Source organism: Mustelus asterias, chromosome 8 (genome assembly GCF_964213995.1).
Source record: "Mustelus asterias chromosome 8, sMusAst1.hap1.1, whole genome shotgun sequence".
In the NCBI taxonomy this organism is placed as follows: Eukaryota; Metazoa; Chordata; class Chondrichthyes; order Carcharhiniformes; family Triakidae; genus Mustelus; species Mustelus asterias.
The window spans coordinates 118789404-118802705 of record NC_135808.1 but is presented as its reverse complement, the minus strand read 5'-3'; the positions used below and the strand labels follow the sequence as shown (position 1 = coordinate 118802705).

Here is a 13302-nt window from a genome sequence, read left to right as displayed (position 1 = left end):
GAGTCTGCATGTTCTCCCCGTGTCTGCGTGGGTTTCCTCCGTGTGCTCTGCTTTCCTCCCACAGTCCAAAGATGTGTGAGTTAGGTGGATTGGCCATGCTGAATTGCCCCTTGGTGTCCCGGGCTGTGTAGGTTAGAGGGATTAGTTGGGTAAATATGTGGGGTTACAGGGATAAGGCCTGGTTGGGATTGTCGTTGGTGCAGACTCAATGGGCCGAATGGCCTCCTTCTGCACTTTTAGAGTTTCTATGGTTCTATGGAATTGAACCCAGGTCCCTGGCGCTGTGAGGCAGCAGCGTTGTGCCGCTGCCCTTAAATCATACCCAAGTGTCAGGGAATTGCTTTACTGTAACATTGTAACCTGCAGTAATAGGACACTCATTGAGATGTTGTTGTTACAATAATTCTGGAGTTGTTGCAATCCTGCTGCACGTGGCCATAGACTTAAAGGAACATTTTATTTTGTTGGTAAATGTTGCTCAGTTTCATTTTCGGTGATTTAAATTCCGGTGACACTCTCTCTTGTGCCGCTGCTCCCCGTAAACAGCGGCTCCAGCAGCCCCGCCCAGCCGCCTGGCAGTGACTGGAGGCCGGCCAGCGGAAGGAGAGTGAAGCCCCCACCCCGGAACCGGCTCCCAGCTCTGCTCCATGGCTGCTCGGGAGGAAGTGGCTGCACTCGGAGCTATTTACAGCGGAGACTTCCAGTTACTGGCGGAATCAGGTGAAGCATTGCAGCACGTTGGGGCACTGGGGTTAAATCTGCAATTCCTACGCTGGGAACACTGGGGTTCCTGATCTCACTGGGATTCCTGCAGCTCAGACACAGTTACAGACACTGGGGTTCCTGATCCCACTGAGACTCCTGCAGCTCAGACACAGTTACAGACACTGGGGTTCCTGATCCCACTGAGACTCCTGCAGCTCAGACACAGTTACAGACACTGGGGTTCCTGATCCCACTGAGACTCCTGCAGCTCAGAGACAGTTACAGATACTGGGGTTCCTGATCTCACTGGGATTCCTGCAGCTCAGAAACAGTTGCAGAGACACGGGGGTTCCAGATCTCACTGAGATTCCTGCAGCTGAGACACAGTTACAGACACTGGGGTTCCTGATCTCACTGAGAATTCTGCAATTGTTGCAGTTCAGACACAAAATGAGAGGGTGGTGAAGAGCGCAGAAGGGGGCTGTTTGGTGTCATGTTTAGGGGAGGCAATGGCCTAGTGGTCTTATCGCTAGACAATGAGTTCATAAACTCAGCTAATGCTCTGGGGACCCGGGTTTGTATCCCGCCACAGCAGATGGTGGAATTTGTATTGCATAAAATAAATCTGGAATTAAGGATCTACTGAAACCATTGCTGATTGTCGGAAAAATCCTCTCTGGTTCTCTAATGTGCTTCAGGGAATGAAATCTGCCGTCCTTACCTGGTCTGGCCTACATGCGACTCCAGAGCCACAGCAATGCGGTTGACTCTCAACTGTCCTCCAAGGGCAACTAGAGATGGGCAATAAATACTGGTCAGCCAATGACGCCCATTTCCCACAAATGAATTTTAAAAAGTCTGTTTCTCTGCAAGCACAACTCAGCCAGTTCCACTCCCCCACCCTTTCAATTTAGTCTTGGAATTTGTTCTCTTCAGGTAATTATCCTATTCCCTTTGGAAAGCCACGATTGAATCTGCCTCCCCCACTTTCCCAGACAGTGAATTCTATATCCTGCTGTGTAAACATGATTTTGTTCATGTCACCGATGCTTCTTTTGACAATTGTCCTTTGGTTCTCGATCGTGCTGCCAGTGGGAAGAGATATGAAGCATTGAATAAAAACAGAAAATGGTGGAAAACCCATTAGTATTCATGAGGATTGGGACCTTAATCATTCAGAATAAAATCTATGGAGTAAACCAAACGCCAAGCTTGGTAGCATTTGACAAGGAGCTTCACTTAGTTAAATGCGGTGTTGCTCTCCTATCGCCAACCCTCTAAGTTGCATTCCTTATCAAATTTATATGAAAGATAGAAATGTAGCACCTTTCATGACCTCAGAGTTCCCAAGTCCGGTCCCGGTCCATTCTTCAACCCTGTTTGTAGAGTATACTTTGTCTTGCCTTTCATGGGTTAGTGTCATGGGAGATCAATGGCTTTGATTTGATTTGATTTATTATTGTTACATGTGTTAGTATACAGTGAAAGGTATTGTTTCTTGCGCACTATACAGACAAAGCATACTGTACATAGGGAAGGAAAGGAGAGAGTGCAGAATGTAGTGTTACAGTCATAGCTGGGGTGTAGAGAAAGATCAACTTAATGCAAGGTAGGTCCATTCAAAAGTCTGATGGCAGCAGGGAAGAAGCTGTTCTTGACTCAGTTGATACGTGTCCTGAGACTTTTGTATCTTTTTCCTGTCGGAAGAAGGTGGAAGAGAGAAAGTCTGGGATGCGTGGGGTCCTTAATTATGCTGGCTGCTTTGCTGAGGCAGTGGGAAGTGTAGACAGTGTCAATGGATGGGAGGCTGGTTTGCGTGATGGACTGGTTTTCATTCACGACCCGTTGTCGTTTTTTTGGTCTTGGTCAGAGCAGGAGTCATACCAAGCTGTGATGCACCATAGAAAGATTATTTCTGGTTGTATCTGTAAAAGTTGGTGAGAGCTGTCGGGGACATGCCAAATTTCCTTAGTCTTCTGAGAAAGTAGAGGTGTTGGTGGGCTTTCTTAACTGTAGCGTCGGCATGGAGGGACCAGGACAGGTTGTTGGTGATTTGGACACCTAAAAACCTGAAGCTCACACCATTTCTACTTCGTCCCTATTGATGCTCATTGCGTCTTGGAAGTGCAGCAGAGAGGGAGAGATTCGCGAGAGGAGTGCTGCGGGTAAGCGCTGTTATTTTTAACTTACTTTTTCGCGGGTTTTTTCTTTAAAAATATCTAAACCCGGAAGTGGTCGCGCAGGGAGGTCTGGGAGAGAGAGATTTTTTTTTCCCCAATAAATTGGAACAGAGAGGAATCCCGATACTCTACACTTGTAGAGTATCCCACCCTCCCTCCTCCTCTAACCTAAAAAAAAGACCCAGTGAGAGCAGGGCTTTGGAGAAAACAGGAGGAGGAAAGGTAAGTTTAAAATTTTCATTCACTTTTTTTTCCCTGTGTGTTTAAAGGGGCAATTATGAGTGTGAGGCCAGTATGTTGTTCCCAATGTAGGATGTGGGAGGTCCTGGAGGCTCCTAGCCTCCCGGACGACCATATCTGTGCTGGGTGTGTTGAGCTGCGGTTCCTAAGGGACCATGTTAGGGAACTGGAATTGCAGCTCGAGGACCTTCGCCGGGTTAGGGATAGTGAGGAGGTCATTGACAGGAGCTATCGGCAGGTGGTCACACCGGGACCACGGGAGGAGGGTAACTGGGTAACAGTGAGGAAGGAGAAAGCTCAGTTGATGGTGAGCACCCCGGTGGATGTGCCCCTTAATAATAAGTACTCCTGTCTGAGTACTACTGGGGTGGACAACCCACCTGGGGGAAGCAGCGGTGGCAGTGTCTCTGGAGCTGAGCCTGGCCCAGTAGTGCAAAAGGGTAAGGAAAGGAGGGTAGTGCTAATTGGGGACTCTACGGTGAGGGGGTCAGATAGGCGTTTTTGCGGACACAGACGAGACTCTCGGATGGTGGTTTGCCTCCCTGGTGCAGGGGTCCGGGATGTCTCTGGTCGAGTCCCAGAAATCCTGAAGGGGGAGGGAGAGGAGCCGAAGGTCGTGATGCATATAGGTACTGCTGACATAGGTAGGAAGAGGGAAGGGGTCATGAAAAGAGAATATAGGGAGTTAGGTAGACAGCTGAGAAAGAGGAATGCAAAGGTAGTAATCTCGGGATTGCTGCCTGTGCTGCGGGAGAGTGAGAACAGGAATCGGTGGAGAATGAATGCGTGGCTGAGGGACTGGAGCAAGGGACAAGGATTTGGGTACTTGGATCATTGGGACCTCTTTAGGGGCAGGTGTGACCTGTTTAAAAAAGACGGGTGGCACTTGAATCCCAGGGGGACCAATATCCTGGCGGGAAGGTTGGCTAAGGCTACTGGAGAGACTTTAAACTAGAAAGGTTGGGGGGAGGGAATCGGAATGAGGGGACTGAGAGCGAGGAGGTTAGCTCGCAAATAGATAAGGAATGTAAACAGGGTAAGAGGGAGGTTAGACGAGTGATGGAGAAGGGAAGTGCTCAGGCTGAAGGTCTGAGATGTGTCTATTTTAATGCCAGGAGTGTAGTGAATAAAGTGGATGAGCTTAGAGCGTGGATTGCTGCTTCGAATTGTGATGTGGTGGCCATTACGGAGACTTGGATGTCTCAGGGACAGGACTGGGTGCTTCAGGTGCCGGGTTTTAGATGTTTCAGAAAGGACAGGGAGGGAGGCAAGAGAGGGGGGGGAGTGGCACTGTTGATCAGGGATAGTGTCACGGCTGTAGAGAAGGTGGACGCCGTGGAGGGATTGACTACGGAGTCTCTGTGGGTGGAGGTTAGGAACAGGAAGGGGTCGGTAACGTTGCTGGGTGTTTTCTATAGGCCGCCCAATAGTAACAGAGATGTTGAGGAGCAGATGGGGAAACAGATCCTGGAGAGATGTAGGAATAACAGAGTTGTCGTGATGGGAGATTTTAATTTCCCAAACATAGATTGGAATATCCCTAGGGCTAGGGGTTTGGATGGAGAGGAGTTTGTTAGGTGTGTTCAGGAGAGTTTCCTGACACAGTATGTGGATAAGCCTACTAGAGGAGAGGCTGTACTTGATCTGGTGCTGGCTAATGAACCTGGACAGGTGGAGGATCTCTCGGTGGGTGAGCATCTTGGGGATAGCGATCATAATTCTATCTCCTTCACGATAGCATTGGAAAGAGATAGGATCAGGCAGGCTAGGAAAGTGTTTCTCTGGAGTAAAGGGAAATACAGTGTCATCAGGGAGGAAATTAGACGGGTAAATTGGAAGGAGGCATTCTTGGGGAAAAGGACCGAAGGAAAGTGGAGGATTTTCAAGGAATGTTTGTCTGGAGCTCTGCATGACAACGTTCCGATGAGACAGGGGGGTGTTGGTAGGGTACGGGAACCGTGGTGCACGAAGGTTGTGATGAACCTGGTGAATCAGAAAAGAGAGGCGTACAGAAGGTTCAGAGAGCTAGGAGGTGTTAAGGATTTAGAGGAGTATACGGGATGTAGGAAGGAGCTTAAGAAGGAAATTAGGAGAGCGAGAAGGGGTCATGAGAAGGCCTTGGCGGGTAAGATTAAGGAGAATCCCCAAGGCTTTCTACAAATATGTCAAGAGTAAAAGGATGAGATGTGAAGGCATAGGACCCTTAAAAGGTGAAGGGGGAAAAGTTTGTGTGGAACCGTTAGAAATGGTGGAGCTGCTTAATGAATACTTTACCTCGGTATTCACGGTGGAAAGGGATCTGGGTGGTTGTACTGCTGGTTTGCGGTGGACAGAAAGGATCGAGCATGTGGACATAAAGAAAGAGGATGTGTTGGAACTATTGAATGGCATCAAGGTTGGTAAGTCGCCGGGACCGGATGGGATGTACCCCAGGTTACTGTGGGAGACGAGGGAGGAGATTGCGGAGCCTTTGGCGATGATCTTTGCATCGTCGATGGAGACGGGAGAGGTTCCGGAGGATTGGAGGATTGCAGATGTGGTCCCTATATTCAAGAAAGGGAACAGGGACAGCCCGGGAAATTACCGACCGGTGAGTCTAACCTCAGTGGTTGGTAAGTTGATGGAGAGGATCCTGAGAGACAGGATTTATGATCATCTAGAGAAGTTTAGTATGATCAAAAGTAGTCAGCACGGCTTTGTCAAGGGCAGGTCGTGCCTTACGAGCCTGGTTGAGTTCTTTGAAAATGTGACCAAACACATTGACGAAGGAAGAGCGGTGGATGTGGTCTATATGGACTTCAGCAAGGCGTTCGATAAGGTCCCCCATGCAAGACTTCTTGAGAAAGTGAGAGGGCATGGGATCCAAGGGGCTGTTGCCTTGTGGATCCAGAACTGGCTTGCCTGCAGAAGGCAGAGAGTGGCTGTGGAGGGGTCTTTCTCTGCATGGAGGTCAGTGACCAGTGGGGTGCCCCAGGGATCTGTTCTGGGACCCTTGCTGTTTGTCATTTTCATAAATGACCTGGATGAGGAAGTGGAGGGATGGGTTGGTAAGTTTGCTGACGACACCAAGGTAGGTGGTTTTGTGGATAGTTTGGAGGGATGTCAGAAGTTGCAGCGAGACATAGATAGAATGCAAGACTGGGCGGAGAAGTGGCAGATGGACTTCAACCCGGATAAGTGTGTGGTGATCCATTTTGGCAGATCCAATGGGATGAAGCAGCAGTATAATATGAAGGGTACCATTCTTAGCAGTGTAGAGGATCAGAAGGACCTTGGGGTCCGGGTCCATAGGACTCTTAAATCGGCCTCGCAGGTGGAGGATGCGGTCAAGAAGGCGTACGGCGTACTGGCCTTCATTAATCGAGGGATTGAGTTTAGGAGTCGGGAGATAATGCTGCAGCTTTATAGGACCCTGGTTAGACCCCACTTGGAGTACTGCGCGCAGTTCTGGTCACCTCATTACAGGAAAGATGTTGAAGCCATTGAAAGGGTGCAGAGGAGATTTACAAGGATGTTGCCTGGATTGGGGGGCATGCCTTATGAGGATAGGTTGAGGGAGCTTGGTCTCTTCTCCCTGGAGAGACGAAGGATGAGAGGTGACCTGATAGAGGTTTACAAGATGTTGAGAGGTCTGGATAGGGTAGACTCTCAGAGGCTATTTCCAAGGGCTGAAATGGGTGCTACGAGAGGACACAGGTTTAAGGTGCAGGGGTGTAGGTACAGAGGAGATGTCAGGGGTAAGTTTTTCACTCAGAGGGTTGTGGGTGAGTGGAATCGGCTGACGTCGGTGGTGGTGGAGGCAAACTCGTTGGGGTCTTTTAAGAGACTTCTGGATGAGTACATGGGATTTAATGGGATTGAGGGCTATAGATAGGCCTAGAGGTGGGGATGTGATCGGCGCAACTTGTGGGCCGAAGGGCCTGTTTGTGCTGTGGCTTTCTATGTTCTATGTTCTATATGTAGACAGGGACATGTTCACTACACTTCCTGAAGTTGATGACTATCTCCTTCGTTTTGTTGACAATGTTCACCCATATGAAAGTATTAATGAAACACTTGTAACTTCTGTAATAAAAGGGATTTACTGCGGATGCTGAAAAACAGAAATGCTGGAAACTCTCAGCAGGTCTGACAGCATTTATGAAGAGACAGAACAGAGCCAATGTTTCGAGTCTGGATGACTCTTCATCAGAGCTGGTTTGATTCATCCAGACTTTGAAACGTTAGCTCTGTTCTTTCTCTCCACAGATGCTGTCAGACTTGTAGGTTCTAGCTGAAGGTCCAAAATTGAAATGTGTTGAGTGTCAGCCTGGGCCCTCTCATCTCTGACTCAGTAAAGTAAAGTTTATTTATTAGTCACAAATAAGGCTTACATTAACACTGCAATGAAGTTACTATGAAATTCCCCTAGTCACCACATTCCGGTGCTTGTTCAGGTCAATGCACCTAACCAGCAAGTCTTTCAGACTGTGGGAGGAAACCGGAGCACCCGGAGGAAACCCACGCAGACACGGGGAGAACATGCAAACTCCACACAGACAGTGACCCAAGCCGGGAATCAAACCCGGGTTCCTGGCGCTGTGAGGCAGCAGTGCTAATCACTGTGCCCCAGTAGCTCATGAGATGAAGTCTCACTCATCAGGATGAAGCCCGGAATTGAAGATGACACTCCAGTGTGTTACTGTGGAAGGGCTGTACTGTTGACAATAAGATGTTAAACCGAGCCGATATCTGCCCCTTCACGTGGACCTCATGACACTACTTGGAATTTTCCTGGAATCTTGCCAGGCATATATCCCTCAATGAACATCATTAGAAACAGATAGTAAGGAAAAACAATATTGTCACACTGCTGTTTGTGGGACTTTTCTTTCTGTGAATTAACTGTTGCATTACAATAGTGACTAAAGATAAAATGTACTTAATTGGAAAACACATAAGAAAGCCATGAAAAATGCTTTACAAATGCAAGTCTGATCTTTCTGTTATGTTCCCCCTCATTTTCGAGCATCTCAAATTAGTGATCCTAACAGATATTGATGTTCTCATAGAATCCCTACAGGACAGAAGAAGGCCATTAGGCCCATCGAGTCTGCACCGACCACAACCTTACCCAGGCCCTATCCCCATATCCCTATGCATTTATTCTAGCTAGTCACCCTGACACTAAGGGGCAAGTTAGCATGGCCAAAGCATCGAACCTGCACATCTTTGGACTGTGGGAGGAAACCGGAGTACCCGGAGGAAACCCAAGCAGACACAGGGAGAACGTGCAGACTCCGCACAGACATCGACCCAAGCCGGGAATCAAACCCAGGTCCCTGGTGCTGTGAGGCAGCAGTGCTAACCACTGTTCTAGTTTAGGATTTAATCCACCTATTGTGAGCAAGCAGGCTGGCGAAATTCAAATGGGGCACACCATTTGACTAACCAGCCAATGAGTGCTATAAAGGCAACTTGGATAGAGCTACCTGGCCTTTCAGCATTGAGTTATCAGAGATCAGAGGCTTCAGGGTTTTTCCATAGAGCTGTATGCTGGACATTCTTTGACTTGTTTTGATTTATTATTGTCCCATGTATTGGGAAATAGTGAAAAGTATTATTTCTTGTGCACTATACAGACAAAGAGTACATAGGGGAGAAGGAACTATTATTTAAATGGTGAAAAATTACAACATGCTACTGTGCAGAGGGACCTGGGGGTCCTTATGCATGAATCGCAAAAACTCAGTTTGCAGGTGCAGCAGGTGATCAAGAAGGCAAATGGAATATTAGCCTTTATCGCGAAGGGCATGGAGTATAAAAGCAGGGAGGTCTTGCTGCAACTGTACAAGGTACTGGTGAGGCCGCAACTAGAGTACTGTGTGCAATTTTGGTCCCCTTATTTGCAGAAGGATATATTGGCCTTGGAGGGAGTACAGAGAAGGTTCACCAGGTTGACACCAGAGATGAGGGGGTTAGTTTAAGAGGAGATATTGAGTAGATTGGGCCTGTACTCGTTGGAGTTTGGAAGGCTGAGGGGAGATCTTATAGAGACATATAAGATAATGAAGGGGCTAGACAGGGTAGAGGCAGAGAGATTCTTTCCACTTAGAAAGGAAACAAGAACTAGAGGACACAGCCTCAAAATAAGGGGGAGTCAGTTTAGGACAGAGTTGAGGAGGAACTTCTTCTCTCAGAGGGTAGTGAATCTCTGGAATTCTCTGCCCATTGAAGCAGTGGAGGCTACCTCGTTAAATATGTTTAAGGCACAGGTAGATAAGACTTCTGATCAATAAGGGAATTAAGGGTTATGGGAAGCGGGCGGGTAAGTGGAACTAAACCACTATCAGATCAGCCATGATCTTATTGAATGGCGGGGCAGGCTCGAGGGGCTAGATGGCCTACTCCTGCTCCTATTTCTTATGTTCTTATGTTCTTATGAAAGGAGAGGGTGCAGAATATAGTGTTACAGTCATAGCTGGGGTGTAGAGAAAGATCAACTTAATATACGGTAAGTCCATTCAAAAGACTGATGGCAGCAGGGAAGAAGCTATTCTTGAGTTGGTTGGTATGTGTTCTCAGACTTTTGTATCTTTTTCCCGATGGAAGAAGGTGGAAGAGAGTGTGTCCAGGGTGCGTGGGGTCCTCGATTATGCTGGCTGCTTTCCCAAGACAGAGGGAAGTGTAGACAGAGCCAATGGATGGGAGGCTGGTTTGGGAGATGGACTGGACTTCATTCACAACCTTTTGTAGTTTCTTGCAGTCTTGGTCAGTGCTGGAGCCATACCAAGCAGTGATACATCCGGAAAGGATGCTTTCTATGGTGCATCTGTAAAAGTTGGTGAGAGCACATTGAGACGGCCATTGTATCATTTGTATCAGTAGCCTCCACTGACCTGAACGAACATGTTTCTGTCAGGTTGAGGATGTGCTGAAAATGATACAACTGTTTTTTGAAAAGTTGAATTTATTTCTGCCTTGCCTTTCTGGTGTTTTGTAGGATTCTTGCGATGGGGCAATGTCATTGCACGTCTGATTATACAATCACGGGAACACTGCTAGCATTCCTGCAGCCAGTTACAATGGAGACAGAGTTTGCAGTACAAACTCTATCAGGTCAGCCAGTTTGCAATACGAACTGTACCGCAAACTCTGTCAGGTCAGTCACTGTCTCCACTGCAACTGGCTGCAGGAATACTAGCAGACTGTACTGAGAGTTCACCTCTCTCTGAAAGTACTCTTACTTTAATTCGCCAAACTATTACGTTTTTTGTTTGTGAGGAGAAGTTTCAGTTCCCAACTCTAACTTTGCAATATTGAGCTTATCTGATGTGTTACAGAATCCGAGGGGATTACTTTCCAAATCCACGCCACCTGTGAACACCATGCAAAGAAAATCCAGTTAGCCGTCACTTTCCAGCTATCGCCTGGGTATCCGTCATGCCTCCCTGATATCTCCATCTGCTCGGATCAGCTTACCCGCAAGCAGTGTTGTGATTTGAAACAGAGCCTATTGCGATATGCACAGACTCTACTCGGCCAGCCTATGGTTTATGAGTTGGTGATGTGGCTCCAGCAGAACTGCGAGGGTGCCACCGAACGGGTCACGGTGGACAAGTCCAGTGAAAGTGATGACCCGCAGCAGCAATGCAGCTCACATGACGCTGTGTGGATGGCACTGGTGCATTTAGATCACATGAGAGCCAAAGCAAAGTACATCAAAAGCATAGAGAAGTGGACCTCCGACCTCAGACTCACAGGAAGACTGATGTTTATGGGCAAACTCATATTAATTATTTTACAAGGACAGAGGAAAGATATCAAGGTGCTTACCATCCCTTTCGGATTTCCTTTGCTAATTGATCAGGCCTTTTTTTTGTTTTTTTAAGTTACGTTTTGTGGTTTAAAAAAAAAAATTCTTCTCCTGTCAATTTTCTGCCCTTGATCTGACTCGATGGGCCGACTGGCCTAATTCTGCTCCTTTGTCTTATGGTCTTATGACCTTCTGGAGTTGTTGCTGCTGCGTGATTTTGTAGGCAAGCGTTGGTAACTTCCTCAAGAGCCCACAATTCAGTGGTGAACTGTGATCAGCTTAGACAGCAGAGATCAGTTCTGTCCTTCTCTCTCGTAAGTAGACACACAGGTTCTTTGAGAAAACCCACTCGATATGATGAGAATCGGGCCACTCTTTCATAAGTTCATAAGATATAGGAGCAGAATTAGGCCATTCGGCCCATCGAATCCACTCCGCCATTCAATCATGGCTGATATGCTTCACATCCCCATTTTCCTGCCTTCTCCCCATAACCCTTCAACCCATTATCAATTAAAAATCTGTCTAACTCCTCCTTAAATTTACTCACTGTCCCAGCATCCACTGCACTTTGGGGTAGCGAATTCCACAGATTCACAACCCTTTGGGAGAAGTGGTTTCTCCTCAACTCTGTTTTAAATTTGCTATCTCTTATCCGAAGATTATGACCTCTTGTCCTAGAATGCCCCACGTCTACTTTATCCATATCTTTTATCATCTCGTATACCTCAATTTGATCTCCCCTCATTCTTCTAAATCCCAGTGAGTATAGGCCTAAACTGTTCAATCTTTCTTTAACTCCAGCTTGCTGAAATCACATTCTTGACCTAGTGCATCTCCGCTTGAGATCAGTTCACTTTGAACAGACCAAGGATCCAATTGGAACCTTACTAGTCTGTAATGTTAAGTTGTACACTCGGTAAACTTGCTGAATTATTGACACCGTTACATTTTATTTCCAGAATCCTTACACTGCGGAAAGAAGCCATTCAGCCCATCGAACCTGCACCGACAACAATCCCACCCAGGCCCTATCCCTGTAACCCCGCATATTTACCCAGCTAATCTCCCTGACACTAAGGGGCAATTTAGCATGGCTAATCCACCTAACCTACACATCTTTGGAACCACCCAAGGCCAGAATCGAACCCGGGTCCCTAGCGCTGTGAGGCAGCAGTGCTAACCACTGTGTCACCGTGCCGCCCAAGATAATCTACCTGGATAACTTTTATTTTAGTGGCTATGTGGCTGGTGGAGATGAGCATACGCTGTGAAGAATTTGAGTCTGTTAAACAAAACTCCTACAAAACTGCCTGTTAGTTAGAAGTGACCAGGTGAGGGCCAAGATTTGATGAAATTCGCCACAGTCAAGCTGTTATTAAAATTAAATTGCTCACAATATTACCTACATCTTCAGCTTTGTACACTTAATTTGTGTGTTCTTTTGTTCTCAACATGGAAGGACTATCTGGTTCTCCAGAAAACCTCTAAGGTGGATGTGGATTCCAGCGGCAAAAGATGCAAAGAGAAAATGATCAGTGTTCTCTGTGAAGAGAAACTTCAAGCAGGACAGCTCAGGTAGAAGCCGTCTATAGACATCATGCTCCAACGTGCCAGAGTAGATTAATTGTTTCATTCTGAATATTGGATGAGAAGTACTGATATTGGAAAAAAATGTATTTCCTTTTTAGGCTTACAAGCTTTGCTGTGAAAGAGTTTCCATCAGGGGCTGAGATGCATCAAGAATTTGAAGCTCTGGGCTTGTCAGACTTGTATGACAAGTTTGTAAGGTTTTAAAAGCTTCCCGCAACAGACTCGATTGAACATTCTAAGAGCACAGTGCTGTGACTTTGTGAAGCAACGGATAATTTCAGTATGTCTTAGTTTCACCGAATGGAGCCAGCATTTTGCTAATTTTTGATGACCATACAAGTCCACGAAATATGAACTTTAATCTTAATGTAAAGCTTTGCAAGATGTAGTTGAAGAATATAAAGTACGTGAAATACATTGTTGTTTGAATTTGTGAATAAAATGAGTGGATTTAAATGCATTTTTTTTTCCAGCTAACTTGTAATGTATACTGAATTTATGTTTACAAAATATTTGGTTTTTATGACTGCAGTTATTAAGCAGCATCGACATGGGAAAGGCACTTGTGCAGCAGTAGGTTTCATAATTGCGGAAAAAGTTTGAGTTTTTTTAAATTAAAGTTTTTAAAGTTAGTGAGTGGGAATAAATTTGTTTTATTGACGCTGGAAATGTGTCTATAGCAAGGAGACCTGAGGATTGTGTGCAGTGCTCAGCAGCCAGAGGCGCAAACTTGGGACGGAATTTTACCGGCACATCCGTCCGAGGTTCGTACGATCCCGCCCGAGGCCA

The 13302-nt window shown here is 46.6% G+C and overlaps 1 protein-coding gene across 1 annotated transcript; it reads left to right on the top strand.

Moving 5' to 3' along the window:
• Nucleotides 1-627: 627 nt before the first annotated feature.
• On the top strand, nucleotides 628-13096 carry rwdd3 (RWD domain containing 3). The gene is made up of 4 exons (XM_078218817.1): nucleotides 628-720; nucleotides 10448-10932; nucleotides 12383-12498; nucleotides 12612-13096. Exons 1-4 carry the CDS (start codon nucleotides 648-650, stop codon nucleotides 12715-12717), a joined length of 780 nt encoding a protein of 259 aa, XP_078074943.1. The 5' UTR covers nucleotides 628-647; the 3' UTR covers nucleotides 12718-13096.
• Nucleotides 13097-13302: the final 206 nt, after the last annotated feature.

Coding starts and splice junctions, on each gene's coding strand:
- rwdd3 (XM_078218817.1), top strand. CDS start 648: ATGGCTGCTCGGGAGGAAGTGGCTGCACTCGGAGCTATTTACAGCGGA. Junction 721..10,447: donor CCAGTTACTGGCGGAATCAG/GTGAAGCATTGC, acceptor GATGTGTTACAG/AATCCGAGGGGATTACTTTC. Junction 10,933..12,382: donor GACAGAGGAAAGATATCAAG/GTGCTTACCATC, acceptor TCAACATGGAAG/GACTATCTGGTTCTCCAGAA.